This window comes from Eulemur rufifrons, chromosome 7, assembly GCF_041146395.1.
Source record: "Eulemur rufifrons isolate Redbay chromosome 7, OSU_ERuf_1, whole genome shotgun sequence".
Lineage (NCBI taxonomy): Eukaryota > Metazoa > Chordata > Mammalia > Primates > Lemuridae > Eulemur > Eulemur rufifrons.
The window spans coordinates 80,140,687-80,154,779 of record NC_090989.1 but is presented as its reverse complement, the minus strand read 5'-3'; the positions used below and the strand labels follow the sequence as shown (position 1 = coordinate 80,154,779).

Here is a 14,093-nt window from a genome sequence, read left to right as displayed (position 1 = left end):
CTCCTGGCCTCAAGTGATTGTCCTGTCTTACCCTCCCAAAGCACTGGGATTACAGGATTAAGCAACTGCACCTGGCCTAATAGCCTACTATTGACCAGAATTCTTACTGATATGGTAAATAGTCAATGAACACATATTTTGTATGTTATATATATTATACAGGATACTGTATTCTTAACAATAAAGTAAGCTAGAGAAAAGAAAACATTAAGAAACTCATAAGGAAGAAAAAATATGTTTACTATTCATTAAGTGGAAGTATATCATCATAAAAGTCTTCATCCTTATCCTTCTCCTCTTCATGTTGAGTAGACTGAGGAGATGGAGGAAGAGGGGTTGGTCTTGCTGTCTCAGGGGAGAAAGAGGTAGAGGAGGTGGAAGGGGAGGCAGAAGAGGCAGGCACACTCAGTGTCACTTTAATTGAAAAATATCTGCATATAAGTGGACCTGCACATGCACGTTCAAACTCATGCTATTCAAGGTCAACTTTACTAATTATAAATAATTCGGTTGGTCTATTGTTTAAGAAAGTAAAAGAACTCAATCTCAGTTTCAAAATCTTTTCATTTTTTTCTACTTATTGTCTGTAATGATGCTCTGTAAATTTACACTTTATGATTAAAATATCATTTGTACATAGAATTAAGTGATTGAGCAAGTGTTAGAGAAAGGTAAGAGTCAAGAATGACTCCCCAGATTTCTGGCATAAGCACATTTCTGGGAGACATTGGAAATGCAACGGACTTTGGGGATAACATCAATTTGGTTTTGAATATGTTTATTTATGAGACTTCAAAATGGAGCTATTAACAAGGCAGTTAGATATTCAAGTTTGGAGTCCACGAAAGAAGATATAAGAATGGCTAACAAACATATGAAAAAATGCTCAACATCCCTAATCATCAGAGAAATGCAAATCAAAACCACAATGAGATATCACTTAACCCCAATGAGAATGGCCTTTATCAAAAAAACCCAAAACAACACATGTTGGCATGGGTGTGGAGAGACAGGAACACTAATACACTGCTGGTGGGACTGCAAACTAGTGCAACCCCTGTGGAAAGCATTATGGAGGTATCTTAAACAGATTCAAGTAGACCTGCCATTTGACCCAGCAATCCCATTACTGGGCATATACCCAAAGGAAAAAAGGCCATTCTGTAACAAAGACACATGTACCCAAATGTTTATAGCAGCACAATTCACAATCGCAAAGATGTGGAAACAACCCAAATGCCCATCAATACATGATTGGATTAGTAAGCTGTGGTATATGTATACCATGGAATATTACTCAGCTATAAGGAATGATGAAGATACGACATCTCTATGGTTCTCCTGGAGAGAGTTGGAACCCATTATATTAAGTGAAGTATCCCAAGAATGGAAAAACAAGCATCACATGTACTCACCAGAAAATTGGTTTCCCTGAACATCACCTAAATACACATCTAGGAACAACACCAATCGGATATCAGACTGAGGTGGGGGGTGGGGGAGGGGAGGGGGGTATGCCTACACAATGAGTGCATTGCACACCGTTTGGGGAATGGTAACACTTGAAGGTGCTGACTCGGGAAGGGGGGGTGGGGGGGAGGGACATATACCTACATGATGGGTGCAACGCACACTACCTGGGGAACGGACACGCCTGGAGCTCTGACTTGGGGGGAAAGGCGGTACATGGGCAACGTATGTAACCTGTAATTCTGTATCCCCCATAACAATAAGATGAAAAAAATAAATAAATAAATAAAAAGTTTGGAGTCCAGAAGAGAGATATGGTCTAGAGATATAAATTCAGAATTACCAGCATATTTATACTATTTGAAGATACAGGGAGAGAAGAAATCTAGTGAGAAAGTGAAGTATGACAAAAGGGCCCACAAAGGTGACATAGAAGGAGCCTCCCATAAAGAAATTGAGAAGAAGTAACTAGAGGTCCTTTGAAAGCCAGGAATATGTGTATAATGAAAACCAAGAAAAGAGAGTGTTTCTGATAGGAAGGAATATCAAATACCTATAAGCATATGCATCAAAGTAGCCTAATATAATCCTGGTAAGGGAAATGTTTTGGGCAAATTTTTATGTTTTAGTTTTTTCTTTTCTCATCTGGTAAAAGTTTCTTCAAATTATACTAAAAAGATTTTTATTCTTTGGATTTTAAAGGGATATGAAGATTGGTTACGACATAACTCAGATAACGAAGTAAATGGAGCTCCTGTTTATGTTGTTCGAAGTGGTGGCCTTGTAAAAACTAGATCAAAAAATATTCGGGTATGCATCTGGTAAATAATAGAAATCAGTTATATTTTGGTACCATAGCACATAATTCTAATATTGATTGTGGTTTAGTTAAAAACCTGCTTTCCTACACTGAAATACTGTGATAGACCACTTATTTAGTACCCAATAAAAATAAGTCCTTGCCTTTTAAAATTGGTATATTCACTTTTCCCCAAAATTCTTCGTAGGTGGGTGATATTGTTCGGATAGCCAAAGATGAAATTTTTCCTGCAGATTTGGTTCTTCTGTCCTCAGATCGACTTGATGGTTCATGTCATGTTACAACTGCTAGTTTGGATGGAGAAACTAACCTGAAGGTTTGTTCATGCATATGTTTGAGTGTTGCTCTGGGTAAACAAAATATCTTTGGGTTATAGTAATATTTTCCTTTGGTTAATGTAATCAGGTTTGACCTGATTAAGGAGAAATTATTTTAAATTACTGAAACTTTTTTAAAAATTAAAGTTTTAAAAAAGAATTTATATTATTATATATTTATTTTAAGGGTAGCCTCACATGGTTTAGTCAGTTCAAGTTAAAAATGGAAAGTAATTTTAGGAAAAATATAACCTTTTAATATTTTGGTGCCTTTTAAAATAAGGGACAAATTTCAGTTTTCTCAGTTTACACAGTATAATCAAGGGTGAATATTCACATCCGTTCCTGTTAAATTGCTTATAGTAAACTTTGAGCAATAGTGTCTATACACACAGACTTAATTTCCTTATATGCAAATGGCCTTTGTAGATGGGTAGTTATAGTAGCTTCCTTTGCCCCTTGTTTATTTTGCATTTTTCTTTCTCTGTTTTGTTGTCTAGCTGAATGAGCTTAAGTACAGTTTGCCATGGTTTTATCTATAAAAGAGATTTGAAGTAGTTGATATCTAAGATCCCATTTGGATGTTGAAACTGTGCAGTTTAATTCATTTTTTTCAGACACATGTGGCAGTTCCAGAAACAGCATTATTACAAACAGTTGCCAATTTGGACACTCTCATAGCTGTGATAGAATGCCAGCAACCAGAAGCAGACTTGTACAGGTATGGTGTGATGTTCAATATACTCATTTTAAGTCCTGTTTACAGACCTCATTTTTTATAACTCATAAACATATAATGAAATCTTTAATTGGAGACATTATTTGTGTAGCAGGTTGAAGGGAGATACAATTAAGGGAAAAAAAACGAAAAGCAGAATTTGCCATAAGTCCAAGCAAAATAAATTAATTCAAAAGCTGTGTTTTTGTTCACAAGTTCCTTCATATTACCTTCTATTTTGGTATGAACTAGGATGCTCACTTTGTAGCTATAACAGTAGTTTCAGTAGAAGTAATATTATTTCCTTAGAAGAAAATAATCTGATGATTTTTTTTTGGTAAGCTCCATGAAGGCAGGGGCTATGTTTTTGTGTTCACTACTGTATTATTTAGAGGATATTACTTTTAAATTAGAACCTTATAATTTATATAGCTTTCAATATTTCACTTATATATAGCACTTAATAAAGTAAAAAAATATAATTTTTTATAAATATTCTTAACAGCTATGAGTTCCTCAGGAATAGAAACTGTTCTTATTCATTTATCACCTATCACAATGAGCACAAAATTAAAAATTTTTTTTTAGTTTATTAGATTTTTAAAGATCTTGTTTCTGAAAGGAGGGAAAGGAGCAGAAATGAACTTCTTTTAACATAACAGTTTACTAAATACAGTATTAGTCATCTTTCAGTAATCTTGCCAATTATTATAGGCTTTGTAATGGAAACAGCTTTTTATTATTAAAGACTTATATGAGAGACTAAGTTCATTTCTACTCAGTAACTGGTGATAGACTATAAATTGCAAGCACATTATAAAAATCACCCTCAGCTTCTTATCATATTGTATATCTCCCCCGCTTGTCTTCCTGGATACTTCCCTCTTGGTTTTCTTCCTTCACTCTAGATTTAAGGCAACCAAAAGTTTAAATATGACTATCAGGTTAAAGAAGATCTGCAGTTCACTGACAGGTTTTTACTTACTACTCTATCTAAGTGGTAGGCCACTTATACATGGCAATCGCTCAATGAATATTTGTTGAATAAATGAATGAATGAATACATGAATAAGTAGATGAATGATTTGATTCCAGTGATCTATAGGTCACATAGTAAACAGTAATGAAATATATGAACATTCATTGTTGGCTAAATAATGCATACATCTTTGTTTAGCAGTTATAAATTCTCGTGATAACCAAACTAATAATAATAGTAATAATGCATAACATCTACATTGCCATTTTGAAAACATTTTTTATTTATTACCTTATTCATAGCTGGAGTAGGATGGCAATAATTTTAGATTTTTTAAAGCTTAAGGACTAAGTATTTATTTTTATAATTTCTGCCATGAATATTGGACCATTTGTATATATAAAAGGTTGGTTTTGTTTCATATATGAGAATAGTGCTAACACTATCTAAAATGTTCCTCCCATTGATGTCATAAGTAATATAATATATATATTTATAATATGGTGAATTCTTTAATAGATTCATGGGACGAATGATAATAACTCATCAAATGGAAGAAATTGTAAGGTAAGAATAACTTCATGTTATCTAATTACTTTTAAGTGAGAACTGTTTGGGGGAAGGACTAGAAGTTAAAGGGAGATTAGGTGAATAAACAGCATATCATGGAAATGGATTAACTTAAAAGCATTTAGCATTTCATCTGCTAGTAGTTTGTAGCACCAGCGAGTAAGGATGAAACAAATCCTATGAAATGATATAAGAATAATTTAGTAAGAGTGTTTGAATTTTTATATTTCATTTTCTGATAATATTCGGTAGTAACATTAAAATAAAACATAGCTGCTTTTAATTCAGATCCTTATGCATTTAAACCCACAACAGGCTAGGATATGAAAAATGGGTCATATAATATTTAACAAGTGTAAATGCTATGGTCTTCTTTACTTCAGAATCATTCAGTGCAAGCTGAAGTATTTATGGCTGATCCAAAACTGCTTACTTACTGTTCTGATTAGTTCATTGCTTAGTTGATTGTTTCATTTTATTTTCCCTCAATATTCAGGTTAATTTTCAGTGCCTTAATTTGGATGAGTGCAAAGATTTGCTGATAGGATGAGATTACACTGTTATTCGTGACTGTAAACCTAATTTGTAATCAATCTTGGAATCAGTCCTTGAATTTCTAATCTATTTTGACTTTCCATCTCTTTTCTTGGGACATGGTCAATTTATACTGGCTGTCTGAAATAAGTCACTAACGAAGAGTTGAGCATTTTCCCATAAAATCCTTAAGACAAGCCAACAAAAATATCATGCATTAGCACTGATTCACATCTTTAATAAGCATTAACATAGGAGTACATTCAATAAACTCTGTAACAAGATCTTTTGTGTGTAGGACCCCTGCTGAATAACTGGGACTAACTAAATTTATTTTGATTTCTGTAGTGAAATAGTGGGAAACATGTGAATACATAGACTGAATTGCATTAAAATGTTGTGGCTAGTCAAGGAAAATAGCAATTATGTTACTTCAGCCCCTAGGGTGGTTAAAAATGAACCATATTCTTCACTGAAGCAACCTGAATGAATTGATAAATTATCTTTCATTTAGTTATTTATTTATTTTTGTTGTTGTTTTTGTTTTTTTGCAGGGTTGCCAACTATTTATTTTGCCAAGTTAGGAAATAACTAAACAACCACAGCCACAACAACTATCATCTATCCTAATCAATTTTATAAAAGAAAGGACATTTAAAAATGTAAAAAAAATTATATCAGTTTAAAGGTTACTTGACATATGACGTATTTTACATAAAATATAAAGTATATGTGTATATATACACACATATATGTATATATAATTTCTGCACATGCATATCTATATTTGTGTGTATTCTCATTTCACTGAACACCGTTGAAAACTTTGACCTTCACCTAAACTGGAACCCACTGATTGGAGGATGGCAGTGCAGAAAGGGAAGAGGTTCTGTGTGGAGCCTATGGAGGGGCCCTGGAACTCGATCAATATAGAAAATGGCTTATTAGGCCCAGTACTGACAAGGATCCCTAGGTTGATGATGATAGCATTAGGGGGTCTTTGTCCTTAGATACTTGGATAAGGATATGAAAGTCCTTAAGTAGCCAGCATTTTAAACTCTATGTGTTCTGTCTGGGTACCTAATATACTAGTAGAAACCTTTCAAAACAGCTGGGGTTGAAGATTAACTTTGTAATATGAAGCTCCCTTATTTAGATGTTACATTTTGCCAGGCGTGATTGGACACGTGATACGATATTTTTAATTTTCACAATGATAAGCTTATTATGAGTCAATACCCAGACATTTATACATGCATGCATAAATTATCTAGATCAGAAAAAAGCTAATTAACATACTTTTTTGAGCAAAACCAACTGAACTCCTGAACCCACAGAAAGCATTCATTTTGGATTCTCCAAAGACCCTTTGCTCATTTGATGAATTATCTTTTAATCTGAAGCTGTCATTATATACCAATTTTGTATGCCAATGTGAGCACAAAGTATTTCTATTTATTGTTAGAGGCAGCATCAAGTGAAAAAGAGCCATTTTATAGCTCGTGAATGGTTTCCATACTGATTTTGGAATATCCATGGAGTGCACTCCAAATACGACTGCCTACTAGAATCATACTTGTTAACTATGTCCCACACATCTGGTCCTCCTTGGTTCATTGCTTTTTTTTTTTTTTTTTTTTAATAACAGTATTTGGGTTTGCTGATATCTTCATAAATGGTTCAGATTCTGTTTGGTTTAGATAACTGTATGTATATTGCAGAGAAGCATAAAGAATATTAAAAAAAAAAAAAAAGGCTTTTTAACTTATCCATAGCAGACTCTTATCATTTTGCTATCATTAAGAAGATACAATTTCCTTTCTAGTTATTCCTTGTCGTTTTATATCTCCTTTATGGAGAGAAATTCAAACAGCAAGAAGACCTGTGCTCCAAGAAGTATACAATGCAAGTAGTCAAGTTATACTGTGCAATCTTGCCTCGAAAAAGTACTAACATACTTTCTACATTATATTTTATAATCCAGTATAATTTTAATTGTGCAGAACTCATGCATTTACACAAATCATACTACAATTTATGTTTACATTGCATTTTAATTCTGTATTTTCACTTTCAAACTATTAATTGTGCTAAAAATTTTTCAAATTTCATCTTCTGCTAAACATTTTAAAATCAGTACTTAAGCTGTGATTTTGCTGAATTTTATGTGTAAAATTTTTTGATACTGGTGGCTTTGTGAGTTTATTTACATGCATATTCTTTTTTCTGAGCCACTAATCTTAAAGTGACTGAAATACTAAAGCAGGTGTTTGTTGTTACAGTAACTAACATCATGATTGGTGTAGGCAGCTTTATACTGTTGGGATTTTGGTTTTCTATAAAGCAATGTTGTAGCTATAGCTTAAGTACCTCCTGCTGAAGATGCCATTTTAGAATTGAATTGAATGTTTAATATATTCAATGCTTTTGGGTTATTTTCTTTTTTTCCTAGACCTCTGGGGCCAGAGAGTCTCTTGCTTCGTGGAGCCAGATTAAAAAACACAAAAGAAATTTTTGGTTTGTACATGTTTAAACATTTTAAATTATTGATTTGTACTGGTGCTTTATATGAAGTATTTTAAAAAGCATAATTTTTGTGGTCTTTTGATTGTATAATTTATTAACTAAATATTTTTATGATAATTTTTATATAAAGATTATATTAATATAGTTTTGTGTTATTTTTTTATTGTTGTTGTTGATCCCTGTTTTTGAGTAATAGACCAGAACCTTGTTCTTATATTGTCTTTGTGTGAATACTTGTGAAACTGAGTGCTAATAAGATAATTCTGACATTTCTAGTAATGGTGGAGGTGGATGACAATCAATATAATCTGGCATCATGGTGCAGTAGACCACTTCTATAATTCCATTATGATTGTTCTTAGATTAGATTCGTAACTGCTGACTTACTCATTCATACATTCACTCATTCAACAAATTCTTATTGACTGCTGTTGTATATCAAGTATATTGGAACATATACTGACTGGATCAAAAGGATGAATAAATACTGCCCTTGCCTTGGAGATCTAAATTAATTTAATATACTCTGAATCAACTCTAGGCAAATTGTGAAGTTGACAATAACCTTTAGCTGTCAACTAGCTCCTCTCATTTTAGGAATGGCGCTTAGTATCCTGGCCCACCCTGTTACCCAGTGGCTATGTACAGCTTTCAAGGTCCTCTTTTTCATTCTCTTTTTTTCCTATTACCTCTCTCAGTTTTAGACTCTCTAATAAAGAAATCCATATATATGTCAAAATAAAGAAAAAGAAAGAAAATAACAAATGTTGGTGAGGATATGGAAAAATTTAAACCCGTATACATTGCTGATGGGAGTGTAAAATGTTACAGATGCTGGGAAAAATAGTTTGGCAGTTCTTTAATAAGTTAAACATATAACTACCATATGACTCAGAAATCCTACTCTAGATATATACCCAAAAGAACAGACAATGGGTGTTCAAACAAAAACTTGTACAAGAATGTTCATAGGGCCGGGCGCGGTGGCTCACGCCTGTAATCCTAGCACTCTGGGAGGCCGAGGTGGGCGGATCGTTTGAGCTCAGGAGTTCGAGACCAGCCTGAGCAACAGCGAGACCCCATCTCTACTAAAAATAGAAAGAAATTATATGGACAGCTAAAAATATATATAGAAAAAATTAGCCGGGCATGGTGGCACATGCCTGTAATCCCAGCTACTCGGGAGGCTGAGACAGGAGGATCCCTTGAGCTCAGGAGTTTGAGGTTGCTGTGAGCTAGGCTGACGCCACGGCACTCACTCTAGCCTGGGCAACAAAGTGAGACTCTGTCTCAAAAAAAAAAAAAGAATGTTCATAGAAGCACTATTTACAATAGCCAAAGGTTGGAAACAGCCCAAAGGTTCATCACCTAATGAATGGATAAACAAAATGTGGTATATTCATACAGTGAAATATTATTCACCAAAAAAGGAATGAACTACTAATGCATGCTACAACATGGATGAACCTTGAAAATATTATATTGAGTAAAAAACCAGGCACAAATGGTCATATGTTATATGATTCCATTTATTTGAAATATCCAGGCAAATTCATAGAGACAGAAAGCAGATTAGTAGTTCCCAGAGGCTGAGAAGTAGAGGAGAATGGGGAATGATTGCTTAATGGATACATGGTTTTCTTTGGGTGTAATGAAAATGTTGTCTACTTAGTAGGATGGCTACACAAAATTTTGAATGTACTACGTGTCACTGGTTAAAATGGTAAATTACATGTTATGTGTATCTTACCACAATTAAAAAAAATAAATCCATAATAATGTTTTTTAATGGTAGAAGCCAGAGTAAACTTTCAGTGCTGTTAGACCTTCTCATGTAACGCTATAGTTTAACACATCTTCCTAGCATTAATACCTTCACTCTTGTTTACCTTAAAGCAGGTATTCAAATTTTGTACACTCTCAAAATAAAACATGTCATTGAATGCCGTTAGATGAGTCTGTCTTCTATTGTTTTCCTCAGCACCACCTCTCCCTGTTGTATTATTCTGGATGGTTTCTCACATTCCTGTAATTTCAATGCCCTTTATCATTTGAGTTACAACCCCTGCCTTTCAGGAATAATTCTAATAAGAATTACAGGGCAAATCTTTAGGAAGAGGGCATGATGGGCCCTACACTGGTTTTTAAATCTTAGTATTCAGGGATGGGAATGAACATTTATTGATCATCTGTTTCAAGGCATTTTGCTAATTTTTCATATAGATCTCATAACTCTGAAGTATTTTTTCCCATTTAAAGATGGGAAAATTGAGACTCAGACAAATTACTTACCCAGAGATACAGAACCAGTAAGTGTGGCAGAGCTAGTATTCAAACCAAAGTCTATAAACTTTTTTATTATTAATATAAGGCTAATCTTTTCTAATTTCATTCATTCCTCAGTGTTAGTCCATTATTCCTGTCTTTTTGCTCATCTCAGAGTTGTTCACATGGGAACAAATTTTTTAAACAGCACTTCCCTTGTGTTTACTCGATTTACTCAGACAGACTTCCATATTCTCTCTCCAGTGTTCATGGAATGGTGTTTAAACTCCAGATCCTGGCATTCAGGGCCTTTCACATTCTGGCCCCAGTCCTTTGGTCCACCCTAACGAAAAGTACTTTTCCATTTCTGTCTTTATTAACACTGTTTGCTGTATATATAATGGCCTTCCCTGCCATGTTTATCCCATTCAGCAGGTTGAGTGACTGGGGTTCCCCAAAATTGGACTTAGAAAGCCTTTAAAACTCTGAAAAGACTTAAGGCAAAATTATAACTATGATACAATATACTTTCTTTGAAGCTTTCATGCTAGTGAGTGTATTTATTTCTTGTGAAACATGCTAGAGGATTATTTTAAATGATAGTTTTGTTTTGCAGGTGTTGCTGTTTATACTGGAATGGAAACTAAGATGGCATTAAATTACAAAAGCAAATCACAGAAACGATCTGCAGTAGAAAAGTAAGAGAACTGTCTATTTTCATTTATTTACATATAACTATGTATATATTATCCAAATATATATAAAAATGTGTATAAAAATATGTATATCAGGCCAAGTAAGCAAGATGATATCCTTGGAATGGAAATAGTTTTTTATATTTTTATGTATAGGCAGCATTTTGCATAGTATTTGACATATAATAGGTTCTAAAGTATAACTTTAAAAATTAGTACTGTTGCATAAATGGTGGAATCACTTGATCAGACTAACCCTCTGCAGACAACAATTTAAAAAATTGAAAGAAAAATTTTTAAAAATAAACAACAATTTGAAAGCACTGGCGAGTAACCAAAAGCATATAGAAACTGGCAAGGAGTCTAATCCCAAAAGATGGCAGCAATAAGGAGAAAGGTTTAAGAGTGCAGCTTTTTGACTGAAGTCACTCCCTAATTTTTGTGCTGCTTAGGGCATCAAAAAAATCTGAGCTTTATTGGATTGAAATATCAGGGGATAAAGTTTAAAGCTCAAAGAGCAACTAGAAAGTTGGGGGGAAATATGCAGGGGAGGGAGCCATAGAAGGGAATTAACTCCAAAACCTGCACATATTTTCTGCCCAAATCCTTGGCTGACTACTAGAACTATGCATGTACAAAGGAGACCCCAGTTGGCTTGGCAAAAACACAACAGGAAGCTGAAAGAACTCGGCAGAGAATTTTGATGCTGCCCATTGCATTGGAGATGGAGTTTGGTATTTGGGCCCAGCCAAGTTAACTGCCTACTGAAATAAAATTCAGCACTCTTCTGAGGAACATAATAGAATGCAGACTGTCTGCAATGTATTACTTATAAAGTCCAATATGCAATCAAAACTAAGCAGACATGTGAAAAAAATATAACTCATACTGAAGAGAAAAAGCACTCAATAGCAACTATCTCCAAAATGACCTAGATCTTGCAATTAGCAGACAAGAACTTTAAAGTATTATAAATATGTTCAAGGGCCCAAAGGAAAATTTAGATGAACATATGGGAAAACCCAGCAGAGAAGTGGAAACTATAAAAAAGAATCCAATGGAAATTCTTGAGTTGAAAAATATAATTACTAAAATGTAAACATCATTAGATAGGCTCAGCACTAGATTGAAGAAAACAGAAGACATTATCAGTGAATTTGAAGAAAAAGCAATAGAAATTATTCAATCTGAAGAACAGAGAGAAAAGATTGAGAAAAAATGAGCAGAGCATCAGAGTCTTGTAGGACAATATGAAGCTGTCTAGCATGAGTGTAATTGATCCCTAAAAAAGAAGATAGAGAAAAAGGTCAGAATAAAGATATTTGAAAAAATAACAACTAAAAATTTCTGAAATTTGAGAAAAAATTTTAGCCTACCTTACCAAGAAGATCAACAAACTCTAAGCAGGAAAAATGCAAATAAAACCACACCAAAACACGTAATTGTCAAACTATAAAATCCAAAGAAAAAGAGAAAATATTGTAAGTAGCCAAAGAAAAACACATCACATCCAAGTGAATAACAGCATGAATGATACCTGACTCTCTCAGAAACAGCAGAGGACAGAAGACTTCTGAGAAGTGCTGAAAGAAAAAGAAATGTCATCCCCAAATACTATATCCAGCAAAACTAACCTTCAGGCCGGGCGTGGTGGCTCACGCCTGTAATCCTAGCACTCTGGGAGGCCGAGGTGGGCGGATCGTTTGAGCTCAAGAGTTCGAGACCAGCCTGAGCAAGAGCGAGACCCCATCTCTACTAAAAATAGAAAGAAATTATATGGACAGCTAAAAATATATATACAAAAAATTAGCCGGGCATGGTGGTGCATGCCTGTAGTCCCAACTACTCGGGAGGCTGAGACAGGAGGATCCCTTGAGCTCAGGAGTTTGAGGTTGCTGTGAGCTAGGCTGACGCCATGGCACTCACTCTAGCCTGGGCAACAAAGTGAGACTCTGTCTCAAAAAAAAAAAAAAACTAACCTTCAAAAAAAGGTGAAATGAAGACATCGTCAGAGAACATTCACTTTCAGAAGATCTACATGACAAGAAATGCTAAATTAAGTTATTCAGAAGAAATAAAGATAATCAGAAATGACAAATATGTTCCTAGATATAAAAGACTATGTATATAAAACATTCTTTTCCGCCTTAATTGCTTTAAAAGTTATGGGCATTTCAAAGTAAATTGTGTAACATTGTATTGTGACATTTATTTTGTGTGTATGTTTGTGTGTGTGTGTGTGTGTAGTAGTAGTAGTAGCACAAAAGATAAGGATGGGTATAAACGAACTATACTATTGCAAAGGTCCTACATTTTACATGAAGTAGTACAACATCATCTCTAAGTAAATTGCAATAAGGTAAAGATGTATAGTTTAATCCGTAGACCAACCATGAAAAACAATAAGGCAAAGATTTATATCTAATAAGTCATAGAACAATTGAATACTAAAAATATTTGATAAACACAAAAGAAGGCAAGAAAAGAAGAACAAAGAAACAAAAAACAAATGGGACGAATAGAAAATAAATAGCAAAATGGTAGTCCTAATTCTGGCCAAAAATTACATTAAATGTAAATGTACCAGAGATTGTCAGATTGGATAAAAGAGCAAGACCTAACTATATACTATCTAGAAGAGATGCTATTTGTTTATTTACTTGATTGTTTGTTTGTTTAGTAGAGATGGGGTTTCAGTATGTTGCTCAGGCTGCTCTCGAACTCCTGGCTTGAAGCAATCCTCCCGCTTTGGTTTCCCAAAGTGCTAGGAGGCGTGAGCCACAATGCCTGGCCAGAGATGCAGTCTAAATACAAAGATACAAATAGGTTGACATCAAAAGATATACCATGCAAATATTAATGGTAAGCATGTGAAAGCTAGAATGGTTACATAATTGCACAAGGCAAGTCCATCTAGACAGAATCATACGAGGTGGCATAAAACAAATACCAAAAGATTGAAATAATACAGAACGTGTTCTTTGACAATGAGGGAATTAGATTAGAAATCAATAACATCAAAATTTGCAGACTTGAGGCACAGCCTATCTTAGAGGGAAATTTATAGCTATAAATATTTATATAAGAAAAGAAGAAAAGCTTAAAATTAATCATCTGAGTTTCTACCTTAAGAAGCTAGGTAAAGAAGAACAAATTAGACACAAACTGAGAAGAAAGGGAAGAAGAAGTTAATTCAAGA

General features: G+C 34.1%; 1 protein-coding gene across 1 annotated transcript in view; it reads left to right on the top strand.

Annotated features, from left to right (window-relative positions):
* ATP11B (ATPase phospholipid transporting 11B (putative)) overlaps positions 1 to 14,093 on the top strand; it is a 106,283-nt gene that overhangs the window by 28,665 nt on the left and 63,525 nt on the right. The window contains exons 5-10 of the mRNA XM_069472877.1: positions 2,173 to 2,280; positions 2,478 to 2,606; positions 3,225 to 3,328; positions 4,824 to 4,871; positions 7,861 to 7,925; positions 10,816 to 10,897. Coding sequence (XP_069328978.1) covers positions 2,173 to 2,280; positions 2,478 to 2,606; positions 3,225 to 3,328; positions 4,824 to 4,871; positions 7,861 to 7,925; positions 10,816 to 10,897 — 536 coding nt within the window. The remainder of the gene's footprint in view (positions 1 to 2,172; positions 2,281 to 2,477; positions 2,607 to 3,224; positions 3,329 to 4,823; positions 4,872 to 7,860; positions 7,926 to 10,815; positions 10,898 to 14,093) is intronic.